Genomic DNA, 12146 nt, shown 5'->3' with positions numbered 1-12146 from the left:
TGTCTGTATTATATTACTATGTAAATAGTTACTAAAGGTCATAACTTAGACTTATAAGAAAATAACTGAATATAATTAAATTGCAGTGAAATTTGAGATTCATGCACTCAATCGTTTCCTGAAAAATCGTAACCAAACCAAATTGTTACGAGATCAGCTCTGTGGCATAAACAGGATCCTAAACCCTGCCTAAATGAAACTTATGTTCAGTTAATAATAAATGATGATGTAATTTGCTGGTTTACTCACTTTTTTACGTCTCAAACGGCCATTAAGTACAAGTTATTAATTTTTTCAGGTGATATTTATGAGATTAGATATAAAAATCCAATTGCGTAAGGAACGAGAAAGTCAAAGTAAAAAAAACAGAAGTTTCCAAAACTGGTGATCAAAAACTGATTAAAAGCTCCAGAGAAAATAACAACCACCTGGAAGACCTGTTAGAGCCCAAAACTGCCCCCATCAGATAAACAGCACTTAAAGCTTTCATCTCTGAGAGAGAGGAGAAAATCAAGCTGCTTCAGATCTGAAAACATCCACAGGTGTTTCTGTCCATCCTTCCACTGTGAGAAGACGACTCAGCGCTGTGGGTCTGAAAGGATGTGTAGCTGATCAAGAAGAACCTCACTGAGAAAAGGAGACGGACACATCAAACAAAGAAGCTGGACAATGGACTGACCACCCCAGAGTCCAGACCTCAACACCACTGAATGTGTTTGATTACTTCAGAAAATCATCAACCAGCTTCTAAGACTGAACTTTGGAGGTGTGTCTGCAGATTCTTTGAGGAGCTGAAAGTGAGTCTCCTGAAGAGAATGGAAGCTGGAATAAAGGTACAGAGTGACTCACTGACTCAGTGACTCTCACAGCTGAGAGTAGATTATATTTAGTTAAATATAGTTTTGGCTTGATGCTGAAAAATGAATAATTTGTACTTAATGGCCATTTTGAGTGGAAAGTTAATAAATGCCAGGTGGTCTCTGCCTTTTGCACAGTGCTGTATATAAAGGGCCCAGTAAAGATTTTAGGGGGCACCAGTGCGATTGCCCCCCCCAGAGGTTTTGCCACTTGGTCAGATGCTCACTGATGAGGGCAGTGACGATGTCCTGCATGCTCTCCAGAAAGCTGGCCAGGTGCTGAGTGGACGTGTGGTGAGGAGAAGTGATCTGAGCCACGACCGCCGCTGCTTCAGCTCGAGCTGCTTCTGCACACGCCTCGTCCGTCAGGATATCAGCGAGACACAGGACACCGTCCACCTGCACATAACAGACAAAAGGAGCTACTTAAGTACTGAGTAACTCATAGAACTGCAGTGGAACGTCTTAGAACATCCAGCAAAAGAACTACAAGAATAAAACTGGCCTCTTATTTGAATTTTCTGTTCCGCCTTAAATGGTGCAGCTTTTATATTCTGGTGCCTGAAAAATGGACGAGGAAGCTGGTGAATAAGAGTCTGTGTAGGAACTGGAGTTTACACGGCTCTGTTCTTCTCTAAAACGAAATGCTGAAGCTCCACAGTGAGAGGTGGGAGCGACAGCAAAGTGGAACAGGATGAATGGATAAAACCTGTGGATGCTGATGTTCAGCTTTATTGCTGCAATTTGTATCTTCTGGCCACGTGGGGGCGCTGTTACACCAGCTTTTGAAGATTCCCCCACACACACTCTCAGAAATAAAGGTACTAAACTGTCTCTGGGTCAGTTGCCTTCTTGTCACTGGGGTGGAACCCTCAAGGCTCCATCTCAGTACCTTCAGTCAGGGAACATAACTGAACCATAATCCACTGAAATGATATGTTCTAAGCTGTACTGACTCCACACACCCCGTCTCGTCTCCAGGCTTTTATCTTACTGTTCTGTTTAAAACATTCGGTTATGAAAAGGTACAAATACGAACTTTTCACCTGGAGAAACTTATTTAAGGTTCACAGTCAGACCTTAAAACCACTGATGGAGCTTTGAGGGAACATTTACACTGTTTGTACCTTGATGAATGAAAAATGCTCCTGCACAGAACCTTTATTAATAACAGTGCAGCTCCTGCAGAACTAAGGCACCAGGGTTCTGCTCATGGCTTAATTTAAATCACAGTACACCTTATTAGGGTAGCGATTTATAGACGATGTGCAGATGCTTCAACACTTAAACTGTCTGTGTAGCTCCACACTTCAGTTCCTCACTCTCATAGTAGATACTGAATAATTCATAGTAGATACTGAAAAGTTTATAGTAGTTGCTCAGAAATTTGTGGTATATACTGGATATTTTATATTAGCTACTGAATAATAAGCCTTAGGATTAATAACTGAATAATATGTGTACAGTTTATTATTAAATTAATCAATATTTTGAAGTTTGAATATCATTCAAATGAAGTAAATTCAAAGCACTATTTTTCAGATTTAAAATGTCGGCACTGAAAAAAACACTGCATTAAATTTACTAGAGTTTAATGTGTACATTATTCCGCCTGAATTAAATATATTACGCTAATATGGTTGTTGCCAACAGTAAGTAAAGTGAAAGACGAAATAGCGTCTATATGTTTAATCCAACATAGTTCAGCCCAGTATATTTCACATGTGGGAGAGACGTTCGTGTTTCAGTCCGTTCATTGTTCTCAGTGTAGAAGCTGAAGGGGTTTAATAAAAGTCTGTTATTGGGTTCTGATGGGTTCTGAGTGTGAAGCTCGGCAGGTGTGTTGTTGTTCCGGTGTGCAGCAGGTGTGAGTTTTTCAGGCTCAGTGTTCAGTGACAGTTTAACTGGCAGATTCTCGCGGGGCTCCAGCGTCACTCTCAACTTTCACTGACTTTTCCTCTGTTTTTCTTTTTTATTTGGTTACCGCCCGCCGGCTCCGGCTCTCGGGCTCTTCTACTGCAAACATTTCTTTCACTTGCTCTTTTTCCTCAGTGTCTGTTTGAATTGTTTGTTCACAGCTTCCTGTATATTACATCCACCAACACTTATTGGCCATTTTATCAGAAACACCCACCATATATCTCCACTATGTAGATGTACAATTAAAAACTGTAACCCATCTGTTTTATCAACTCCCTCTACCTCATTAGGGGTGGAAAGACACCACCATAGAACACACTACAGGACAGAACGCATCATTAAAGGAACAGTTCAGCAAAAAATCTGATTTACACAATGTTCCACTTTCCCCATATCTAGAACGGCAGCTACAAAGCTAACATGGAATGTGTTTACTCACACTAATCTGCAGAAAATCAGATTTAGTCAGTAATCTGTTCAACGTGTACATGCACTCATGTAATCAGCTGCGAAAACCCCATTGTCTGATCTGAATGCTTAATCAGATTTCTGCTTTACAGCAGAACAACCAGCCAATAAACTCACAGTGATGTAAATGTAACATAAAACTCATAAAATGTCATGACCGGCTGAGAAGATGAAGAATATTTAAATTCTTCATTCAGTCGAGAGTGTATTCGGTTTCAGCGTCGCTCCAAAAGTGCTGTGTTGGTCTTGCGGGTGCTGAGTTAAACGCTGAGTTAAACGCTGAGTTAGACGCTGAGTTAAACGCTGAGTTAAACGCTGAGTTAAACGCTGAGTTAGACGCTGAGTTAAACGCTGAGTTAGACGCTGAGTTAGACGCTGAGTTAGACGCTGTGTTAGACGCTGAGTTAAACGCTGTGTTAGACGCTGAGTTAGACGCTGTGTTAGACGCTGTGTTAGACGCTGTGTTAAACGCTGAGTTAGACGCTGAGTTAAACGCTGAGTTAAACGCTGAGTTAGACGCTGAGTTAAACGCTGAGTTAGACGCTGAGTTAGACGCTGTGTTAGACGCTGTGTTAGACGCTGTGTTAAACGCTGAGTTAAACGCTGAGTTAAACGCTGAGTTAGACGCTGAGTTAAACGCTGAGTTAGACGCTGAGTTAGACGCTGTGTTAGACGCTGTGTTAGACGCTGTGTTAGACGCTGAGTTAAACGCTGAGTTAGACGCTGTGTTAGACGCTGAGTTAGACGCTGAGTTAGACGCTGTGTTAGACGCTGTGTTAAACGCTGAGTTAAACGCTGAGTTAGACGCTGTGTTAGACGCTGAGTTAGACGCTGAGTTAAACGCTGAGTTAAACGCTGAGTTAGACGCTGAGTTAAACGCTGAGTTAGACGCTGAGTTAGACGCTGAGTTAGACGCTGTGTTAGACGCTGTGTTAGACGCTGTGTTAAACGCTGAGTTAAACGCTGAGTTAGACGCTGAGTTAGACGCTGAGTTAAACGCTGAGTTAGACGCTGAGTTAGACGCTGAGTTAGACGCTGTGTTAGACGCTGTGTTAGACGCTGTGTTAAACGCTGAGTTAGACGCTGAGTTAGACGCTGAGTTAGACGCTGAGTTAGACGCTGTGTTAGACGCTGAGTTAGACGCTGAGTTAGACGCTGAGTTAGACGCTGTGTTAGACGCTGAGTTAGACGCTGTGTTAGACGCTGAGTTAGACGCTGAGTTAGACGCTGTGTTAGACGCTGAGTTAGACGCTGAGTTAGACGCTGTGTTAGACGCTGTGTTAGACGCTGAGTTAGACGCTGAGTTAGACGCTGTGTTAGACGCTGAGTTAGACGCTGTGTTAGACGCTGTGTTAGACGCTGAGTTAGACGCTGAGTTAGACGCTGTGTTAGACGCTGTGTTAGACGCTGAGTTAAACGCTGAGTTAAACGCTGTGTTAAACGCTGAGTAAGACGCTGTGTTAAACGCTGAGTTAAACGCTGTGTTAGACGCTGAGTTAGACGCTGTGTTAGACGCTGTGTTAGACGCTGAGTTAGACGCTGAGTTAGACGCTGTGTTAGACGCTGTGTTAGACGCTGTGTTAGACGCTGAGTTAGACGCTGAGTTAGACGCTGTGTTAGACGCTGAGTTAGACGCTGTGTTAGACGCTGTGTTAGACGCTGAGTTAGACGCTGAGTTAGACGCTGTGTTAGACGCTGTGTTAGACGCTGAGTTAAACGCTGAGTTAAACGCTGTGTTAAACGCTGAGTAAGACGCTGTGTTAAACGCTGAGTTAAACGCTGTGTTAGACGCTGAGTAAGACGCTGTGTTAAACGCTGAGTTAAACGCTGTGTTAAAGGCTGTGTTAAACGCTGTGTTAGACGCTGAGTTAGACGCTGTGTTAGACGCTGAGTTAAACGCTGAGTTAAACGCTGTGTTAAACGCTGAGTTAAACGCTGTGTTAAAGGCTGTGTTAAACGCTGTGTTAGACGCTGTGTTAAACGCTGAGTTAAACGCTGTGTTAAAGGCTGTGTTAGACGCTGTGTTAGACGCTGTGTTAAACGCTGTGTTAAACGCTGTGTTAAACGCTGTGTTAGACACTGTGTTAAAGGCTGAGTTAAACGCTGTGTTAAAGGCTGTGTTAAACGCTGAGTTAAACGCTGTGTTAAAGGCTGTGTTAAAGGCTGTGTAAAACGCTGTGTTAAACGCTGTGTTAAACGCTGAGTTAGACGCTGTGTTAGACGCTGTGTTAGACGGTGTGTTAAACGCTGAGTTAGACGCTGTGTTAGACGGTGTGTTAAACGCTGTGTTAAACGCTGAGTTAAACGCTGAGTTAAACGCTGAGTTAAACGCTGTGTTAAACGCTGAGTAAGACGCTGTGTTAAACGCTGAGTTAAACGCTGTGTTAAACGCTGAGTTAAACGCTGTGTTAAACGCTGAGTAAGACGCTGTGTTAAACGCTGAGTTAAATGCTGTGTTAAAGGCTGTGTTAGACGCTGAGTAAGACGCTGTGTTAAACGCTGAGTTAAACGCTGTGTTAAAGGCTGTGTTAGACGCTGAGTTAGACGCTGTGTTAAAGGCTGTGTTAGACGCTGTGTTAGATGCTGTGTTAAAGGCTGTGTTAAACGCTGTGTTAGACACTGTGTTAGACACTGTGTTAGACGCTGTGTTAAAGGCTGTGTTAAAGGCTGAGTTAAACGCTGTGTTAAAGGCTGTGTTAAACGCTGTGTTAAACGCTGTGTTAAACGCTGAGTTAAACGCTGTGTTAAAGGCTGTGTTAAACGCTGTGTTAAACGCTGTGTTAAAGGCTGTGTTAAAGGCTGAGTTAAACGCTGTGTTAAAGGCTGTGTTAAAGGCTGTGTTAAACGCTGTGTTAAACGCTGAGTTAGACGCTGTGTTAGACGGTGTGTTAAACGCTGAGTTAAACGCTGAGTTAAACGCTGTGTTAGACGCTGAGTTAGACGCTGAGTAAGACGCTGTGTTAAACGCTGAGTTAAACGCTGTGTTAAACGCTGAGTTAAACGCTGTGTTAAACGCTGAGTTAAACGCTGTGTTAAAGGCTGTGTTAAACGCTGTGTTAAACGCTGAGTTAAACGCTGTGTTAAACGCTGAGTTAAACGCTGAGTTAAACGCTGAGTTAAACGCTGTGTTAAACGCTGAGTTAAACGCTGTGTTAGACACTGTGTTAAAGGCTGAGTTAAACGCTGTGTTAAAGGCTGTGTTAAACGCTGAGTTAAACGCTGTGTTAAAGGCTGTGTTAAAGGCTGTGTAAAACGCTGTGTTAAACGCTGTGTTAAACGCTGAGTTAAACGCTGTGTTAGACGCTGTGTTAGACGGTGTGTTAAACGCTGAGTTAGACGCTGTGTTAGACGGTGTGTTAAACGCTGTGTTAAACGCTGAGTTAAACGCTGAGTTAAACGCTGAGTTAAACGCTGTGTTAAACGCTGAGTAGACGCTGTGTTAAACGCTGAGTTAAACGCTGTGTTAAACGCTGAGTTAAACGCTGTGTTAAACGCTGAGTAAGACGCTGTGTTAAACGCTGAGTTAAATGCTGTGTTAAAGGCTGTGTTAGACGCTGAGTAAGACGCTGTGTTAAACGCTGAGTTAAACGCTGTGTTAAAGGCTGTGTTAGACGCTGAGTTAGACGCTGTGTTAAAGGCTGTGTTAGACGCTGTGTTAGATGCTGTGTTAAAGGCTGTGTTAAACGCTGTGTTAGACACTGTGTTAGACACTGTGTTAGACGCTGTGTTAAAGGCTGTGTTAAAGGCTGAGTTAAACGCTGTGTTAAAGGCTGTGTTAAACGCTGTGTTAAACGCTGTGTTAAACGCTGAGTTAAACGCTGTGTTAAAGGCTGTGTTAAACGCTGTGTTAAACGCTGTGTTAAAGGCTGTGTTAAAGGCTGAGTTAAACGCTGTGTTAAAGGCTGTGTTAAAGGCTGTGTTAAACGCTGTGTTAAACGCTGAGTTAGACGCTGTGTTAGACGGTGTGTTAAACGCTGAGTTAAACGCTGAGTTAAACGCTGTGTTAGACGCTGAGTTAGACGCTGAGTAAGACGCTGTGTTAAACGCTGAGTTAAACGCTGTGTTAAACGCTGAGTTAAACGCTGTGTTAAACGCTGAGTTAAACGCTGTGTTAAAGGCTGTGTTAAACGCTGTGTTAAACGCTGAGTTAAACGCTGTGTTAAACGCTGAGTTAAACGCTGAGTTAAACGCTGAGTTAAACGCTGTGTTAAACGCTGAGTTAAACGCTGTGTTAGACGCTGAGTTAAACGCTGTGTTAGACGCTGTGTTAAACGCTGTGTTAAACGCTGAGTTAAACGCTGTGTTAAACGCTGAGTTAAACGCTGTGTTAAACGCTGAGTTAAACGCTGTGTTAGACGCTGTGTTAAACGCTGTGTTAAACGCTGTGTTAAAGGCTGTGTTAGACGCTGAGTTAGACGCTGTGTTAGACGCTGTGTTAAACGCTGAGTTAAACGCTGAGTTAAACGCTGTGTTAAACGCTGAGTTAAACGCTGTGTTAAACGCTGTGTTAAAGGCTGTGTTAAACGCTGTGTTAAACGCTGTGTTAAACGCTGTGTTAAAGCTGTGTTAAACGCTGTGTTAAACGCTGTGTTAAACGCTGAGTTAAACGCTGAGTTAAACGCTGTGTTAAAGGCTGTGTTAGACGCTGTGTTAGACGCTGAGTTAGACGCTGTGTTAGACGCTGTGTTAGACGCTGTGTTAGACGCTGAGTTAGACGCTGTGTTAGACGCTGTGTTAGACGATGTGTTAGACGCTGAGTTAAACGCTGTGTTAAAGGCTGTGTTAGACGCTGTGTTAGACGCTGTGTTAGACGCTGAGTTAGACGCTGTGTTAGACGCTGTGTTAGACGGTGTGTTAGACGCTGAGTTAAACGCTGAGTTAAACGCTGAGTTAAACGCTGTGTTAAACGCTGTGTTAAACGCTGTGTTAAAGGCTGAGTTAAACGCTGTGTTAAACGCTGTGTTAAACGCTGAGTTAAACGCTGTGTTAAACGCTGAGTTAAACGCTGTGTTAAACGCTGTGTTAAACGCTGTGTTAAACGCTGAGTTAAACGCTGTGTTAAACGCTGTGTTAAACGCTGAGTTAAACGCTGTGTTAAAGGCTGTGTTAGACGCTGAGTTAGACGCTGTGTTAGACGCTGTGTTAAACGCTGAGTTAAACGCTGAGTTAAACGCTGTGTTAAACGCTGTGTTAAACGCTGTGTTAAAGGCTGTGTTAAACGCTGAGTTAAACGCTGTGTTAAACGCTGTGTTAAACGCTGAGTTAAACGCTGTGTTAAACGCTGAGTTAAACGCTGTGTTAAACGCTGTGTTAAACGCTGAGTTAAACGCTGAGTTAAACGCTGAGTTAAACGCTGTGTTAAACGATGTGTTAAACGCTGTGTTAAACGCTGAGTTAAACGATGTGTTAAACGCTGTGTTAAACGCTGAGTTAAACGCTGTGTTAAACGCTGTGTTAAACGCTGTGTTAAACGCTGAGTTAAACGCTGTGTTAAACGCTGTGTTAAACGCTGTGTTAAACGCTGAGTTAAACGCTGAGTTAAACGCTGTGTTAAACGCTGAGTTAAACGCTGTGTTAAACGATGTGTTAAACGCTGTGTTAAACGCTGTGTTAAACGCTGTGTTAAACGCTGAGTTAAACGCTGTGTTAAACGCTGAGTTAAACGCTGAGTTAAACGCTGTGTTAAACGCTGAGTTAAACGCTGTGTTAAACGATGTGTTAAACGCTGTGTTAAACGCTGTGTTAAACGATGTGTTAAACGCTGAGTTAAACGCTGTGTTAAACGCTGAGTTAAACGATGTGTTAAACGCTGTGTTAAACGATGTGTTAAACGCTGAGTTAAAGGCTGTGTTAAACGCTGTGTTAAACGCTGTGTTAAACGCTGTGTTAAACGCCGTGTTAAACGCTGAGTTAAATGCTGAGTTAAACGCTGAGTTAAATGCTGAGTTAAACGCTGAGTTAAATGCTGAGTTAAACGCTGTTCACTGTTTCCGGGACGGAGCTCTGTTTTCGCACATGCTCAGACTGAGAGAAATGAAAAAAATCAGAGTGAGAGTTTACAGCACTGAGAAACCCCATTACTGAGCTCAGATCAGCCTCTTTATCAGACTTCATAATCAGATGTATAGACCTTAATCTGATCTAAGAAATCAGAGTGTGTGTTTCACGACAACTTAATCAGATAACTGCTGAAATCTAACAATGATCAGATTATTACGTGCATGTAAACACACTCTATGCTAACAAACACCAGAAGCCAATAGTCACCGAAATCTTGGAAATGTAAACGACCCTACAATGGCCTGAGTTCCTTATTTAGAGTGTTTCAAGCCAGACTTATGGGTCTTATAGGTAATTCTAAGCAATGAAGAGAGGCTGGAAAATGGACACGTAGAAATGAATTATGACTGTTTCTAATATGTAAAACCCCAAATTATTATAAGTTGACCTTCGAAGGAAAATAAAATACATGAAACTTTTAGGCTATGGGCTCTTTAAAGAGAGCTGTTGTACTATGTGGTGAGGCTGTACCTTTTCCAGTTGGGTGATGCCTTCCTCCACACAGCAGATGGAGGCCACGGTCCTCAGCGCATGAGCGTAAAGGCTGCTGAAGCAGTCCTGCCTGCAGATCTTCAGCAGAGCCACCACAGCTCCTTCCTGAGATCCACACAATAACACAATAACACAAAAAAGCATTTTATTTCTTACTGTTTATGGTCACTGTACACTAAGCTCTGACCACAGACATAGACTGTGACTCCCCTCTGTTTTCTCTCCTGACCAAAAGATTAGACTAGACTAATCTCTACATTTATTGAATAGCTGTGGTCTAATTTATTCCTCTGGGGTCAGTCGTCATCTATATTTATACTAATTTGTAAAAGAAAAATGATATATGATAATTGGGGGAGGGTTGTTGAGAAAGCAATACATTTGATTTAGAGTGAAAAAATGTTTTTTTTCTGTTTTGAAGTGACTTTGGGGCAAGAAGTCCACTCCCAGACACCAAGCCAATGACCCACCCTTTAGCATAACATCCCCAGAAATATTATTTAGATCATCATAAAGACAGAAAACTCTTCACTGGAGTTTCACTGACTACCTAGCATTAGCATTACATGCTCACTATAGTGATTGTTAAGCAGAATTAGGAAACATTTCTCGTCAACTTGCTGGTGATCAGTTTAAGTTTGTGGGACTTTTACAGCTCAGAGTTTCATCCACAACTGATCGCTCTGTCTAATAATCATTTAGACTAAATAATCAAATACTATATATATATTTTATATATAGCTCAGGCCCAGAGAAAGTGGCAGCATTTCTAGATCCTGTTTATGTACAGTTTCTTCTTTGGGTCTTAGAACTGTAACTTGCATTTGTGGATGCAGTGATGAACTGTTTTCACAGACAGTGGTTTTCAGAAGTGTTTCTGAGCCCATGCAGTGATTTTCACTACAGAATCATGTCTGTTTTTAATGCAGTGCTGCCTGAGGGCCCAAAGATCACGGCCAGCAAATACTGGTTTTTGGCCTTGTCCCTCACATACAGAGATTTCTCCAGATTCTCTGAATCTTTTAATGATATTCTGTACTGTAGATGATGAAAAGCAGAAGTTCTTTGTCTTTCACAGAGTGGTGAACCCCTCCTCATCTTTACTTCTGAAAGACTCCGACTCTCTGAGATGCTCTTTATACCCAATCATATTACTGACCTGTTGTCAATCAACCACCAGGTGTTTTTTTTAGCATTACACAATTTTACCAGCCTTTTGTTCCCCCTGTCCAACTTTTTTGGAACATGTTGGCATCAAATTCAAAATGGGCAAATATTTTTCAAAAAGCAATAAAATTTCTCAGTTTAACATCTGAAATGTTGTCTTTGTACTATTTTTAATAAAATGTAGGGTTTAAATGATTTGCACATCATTGCATTTTGTTTTCTTTTACATTTTGACATTTACACAGCATCCCAACTTTATTAGAAATGCGGTTGTATTTAATGCAATCAAATTTAAAATAATTACAAGTAATAAATAAACAACACAGTTTCTCTAACTGCATGTAGGTTTATGCACATTTGCATATAAACTCATGTGCAGATATGATTTAGATTTACAGTAAATGGACGTGGTTATTAAAGAGGTCATTTTCCTGCTCATCCTCTCAGCTTCAGTTATTTGCAGTGTTCATCAGTGAAGGTATGATGCCGTAACTGTGCTGACCTTGGCAATGATGCTGCACAGCTGTGGTCCATCCTGAGTGAGAGACAGCAGGTTGCTGATGGCGTTTTCAATGACGAACACGTCGTCTGATTCTTCAACCTGCTTGATCAGGATCTGTCGGAACAAAAGTCAGAAGTTGGGCATATAAATACTGCCTGCATCTGATGAAAGCAATGCTGGCTTGAACAACACTTTTTAGTTTTAGTGCAGCCTAATTAGGGCTCATTTACCACGTTACTTCACAAAGGTTAGTATATCGTCTCTGTTGGGATGCACTAAAGTCTGGGCTGCTCACTGATCTAGCAAAACCAAACAACACCAACCTAAAGAGAGTTTACAGTTTCATTTCTCTTAAAGCGATGCTCTAATTTCTGGCCCTAAAGACACAAACAGAGACCAATCACAAATCTTTCTGGTGAGTCTGTCAGGGTGGGTTTCTGCCACACTGACATAAATATAAAATAATGCACTACAACTGTGATTTGTTGACTGCTCATAGACCATCTGAAAGGTCGGTCAGTGAATGGGTCAGTCAGTAGAGGGCCAGTTAGTGGAGCTTAGTCACTGATGTGGACTGATGATTAAATGTTTGCTGCAGCATCTATAACATACATCTAAACACAGCGAGTACAGTAACTGACAAATTGCCTTAAAAATAACCCACCCTGACACTCAGTGAA

At 41.9% G+C, this 12146-nt stretch overlaps 1 protein-coding gene across 3 annotated transcripts in view; it reads right to left on the bottom strand.

Moving 5' to 3' along the window:
- The window catches only part of LOC118806569 (protein inscuteable homolog), a 75581-nt gene that overhangs the window by 4844 nt on the left and 58591 nt on the right, over positions 1–12146 (bottom strand). For all 3 annotated transcript variants that reach the window (XM_036568010.1, XM_036568009.1, XM_036568013.1), the window contains 3 exons: positions 11467–11580; positions 9777–9902; positions 1085–1256 (listed from right to left, as the gene is read on the bottom strand). In XM_036568010.1, coding sequence (XP_036423903.1) covers positions 1085–1256; positions 9777–9902; positions 11467–11580 — 412 coding nt within the window. The remainder of the gene's footprint in view (positions 1–1084; positions 1257–9776; positions 9903–11466; positions 11581–12146) is intronic.

The sequence above is a fragment of the Colossoma macropomum genome, unplaced genomic scaffold (assembly GCF_904425465.1).
Source record: "Colossoma macropomum unplaced genomic scaffold, Colossoma_macropomum, whole genome shotgun sequence".
In the NCBI taxonomy this organism is placed as follows: Eukaryota; Metazoa; Chordata; class Actinopteri; order Characiformes; family Serrasalmidae; genus Colossoma; species Colossoma macropomum.
Note: the sequence above shows the minus strand (reverse complement) of the source record. Positions and strands in the feature narration are given on the sequence as shown.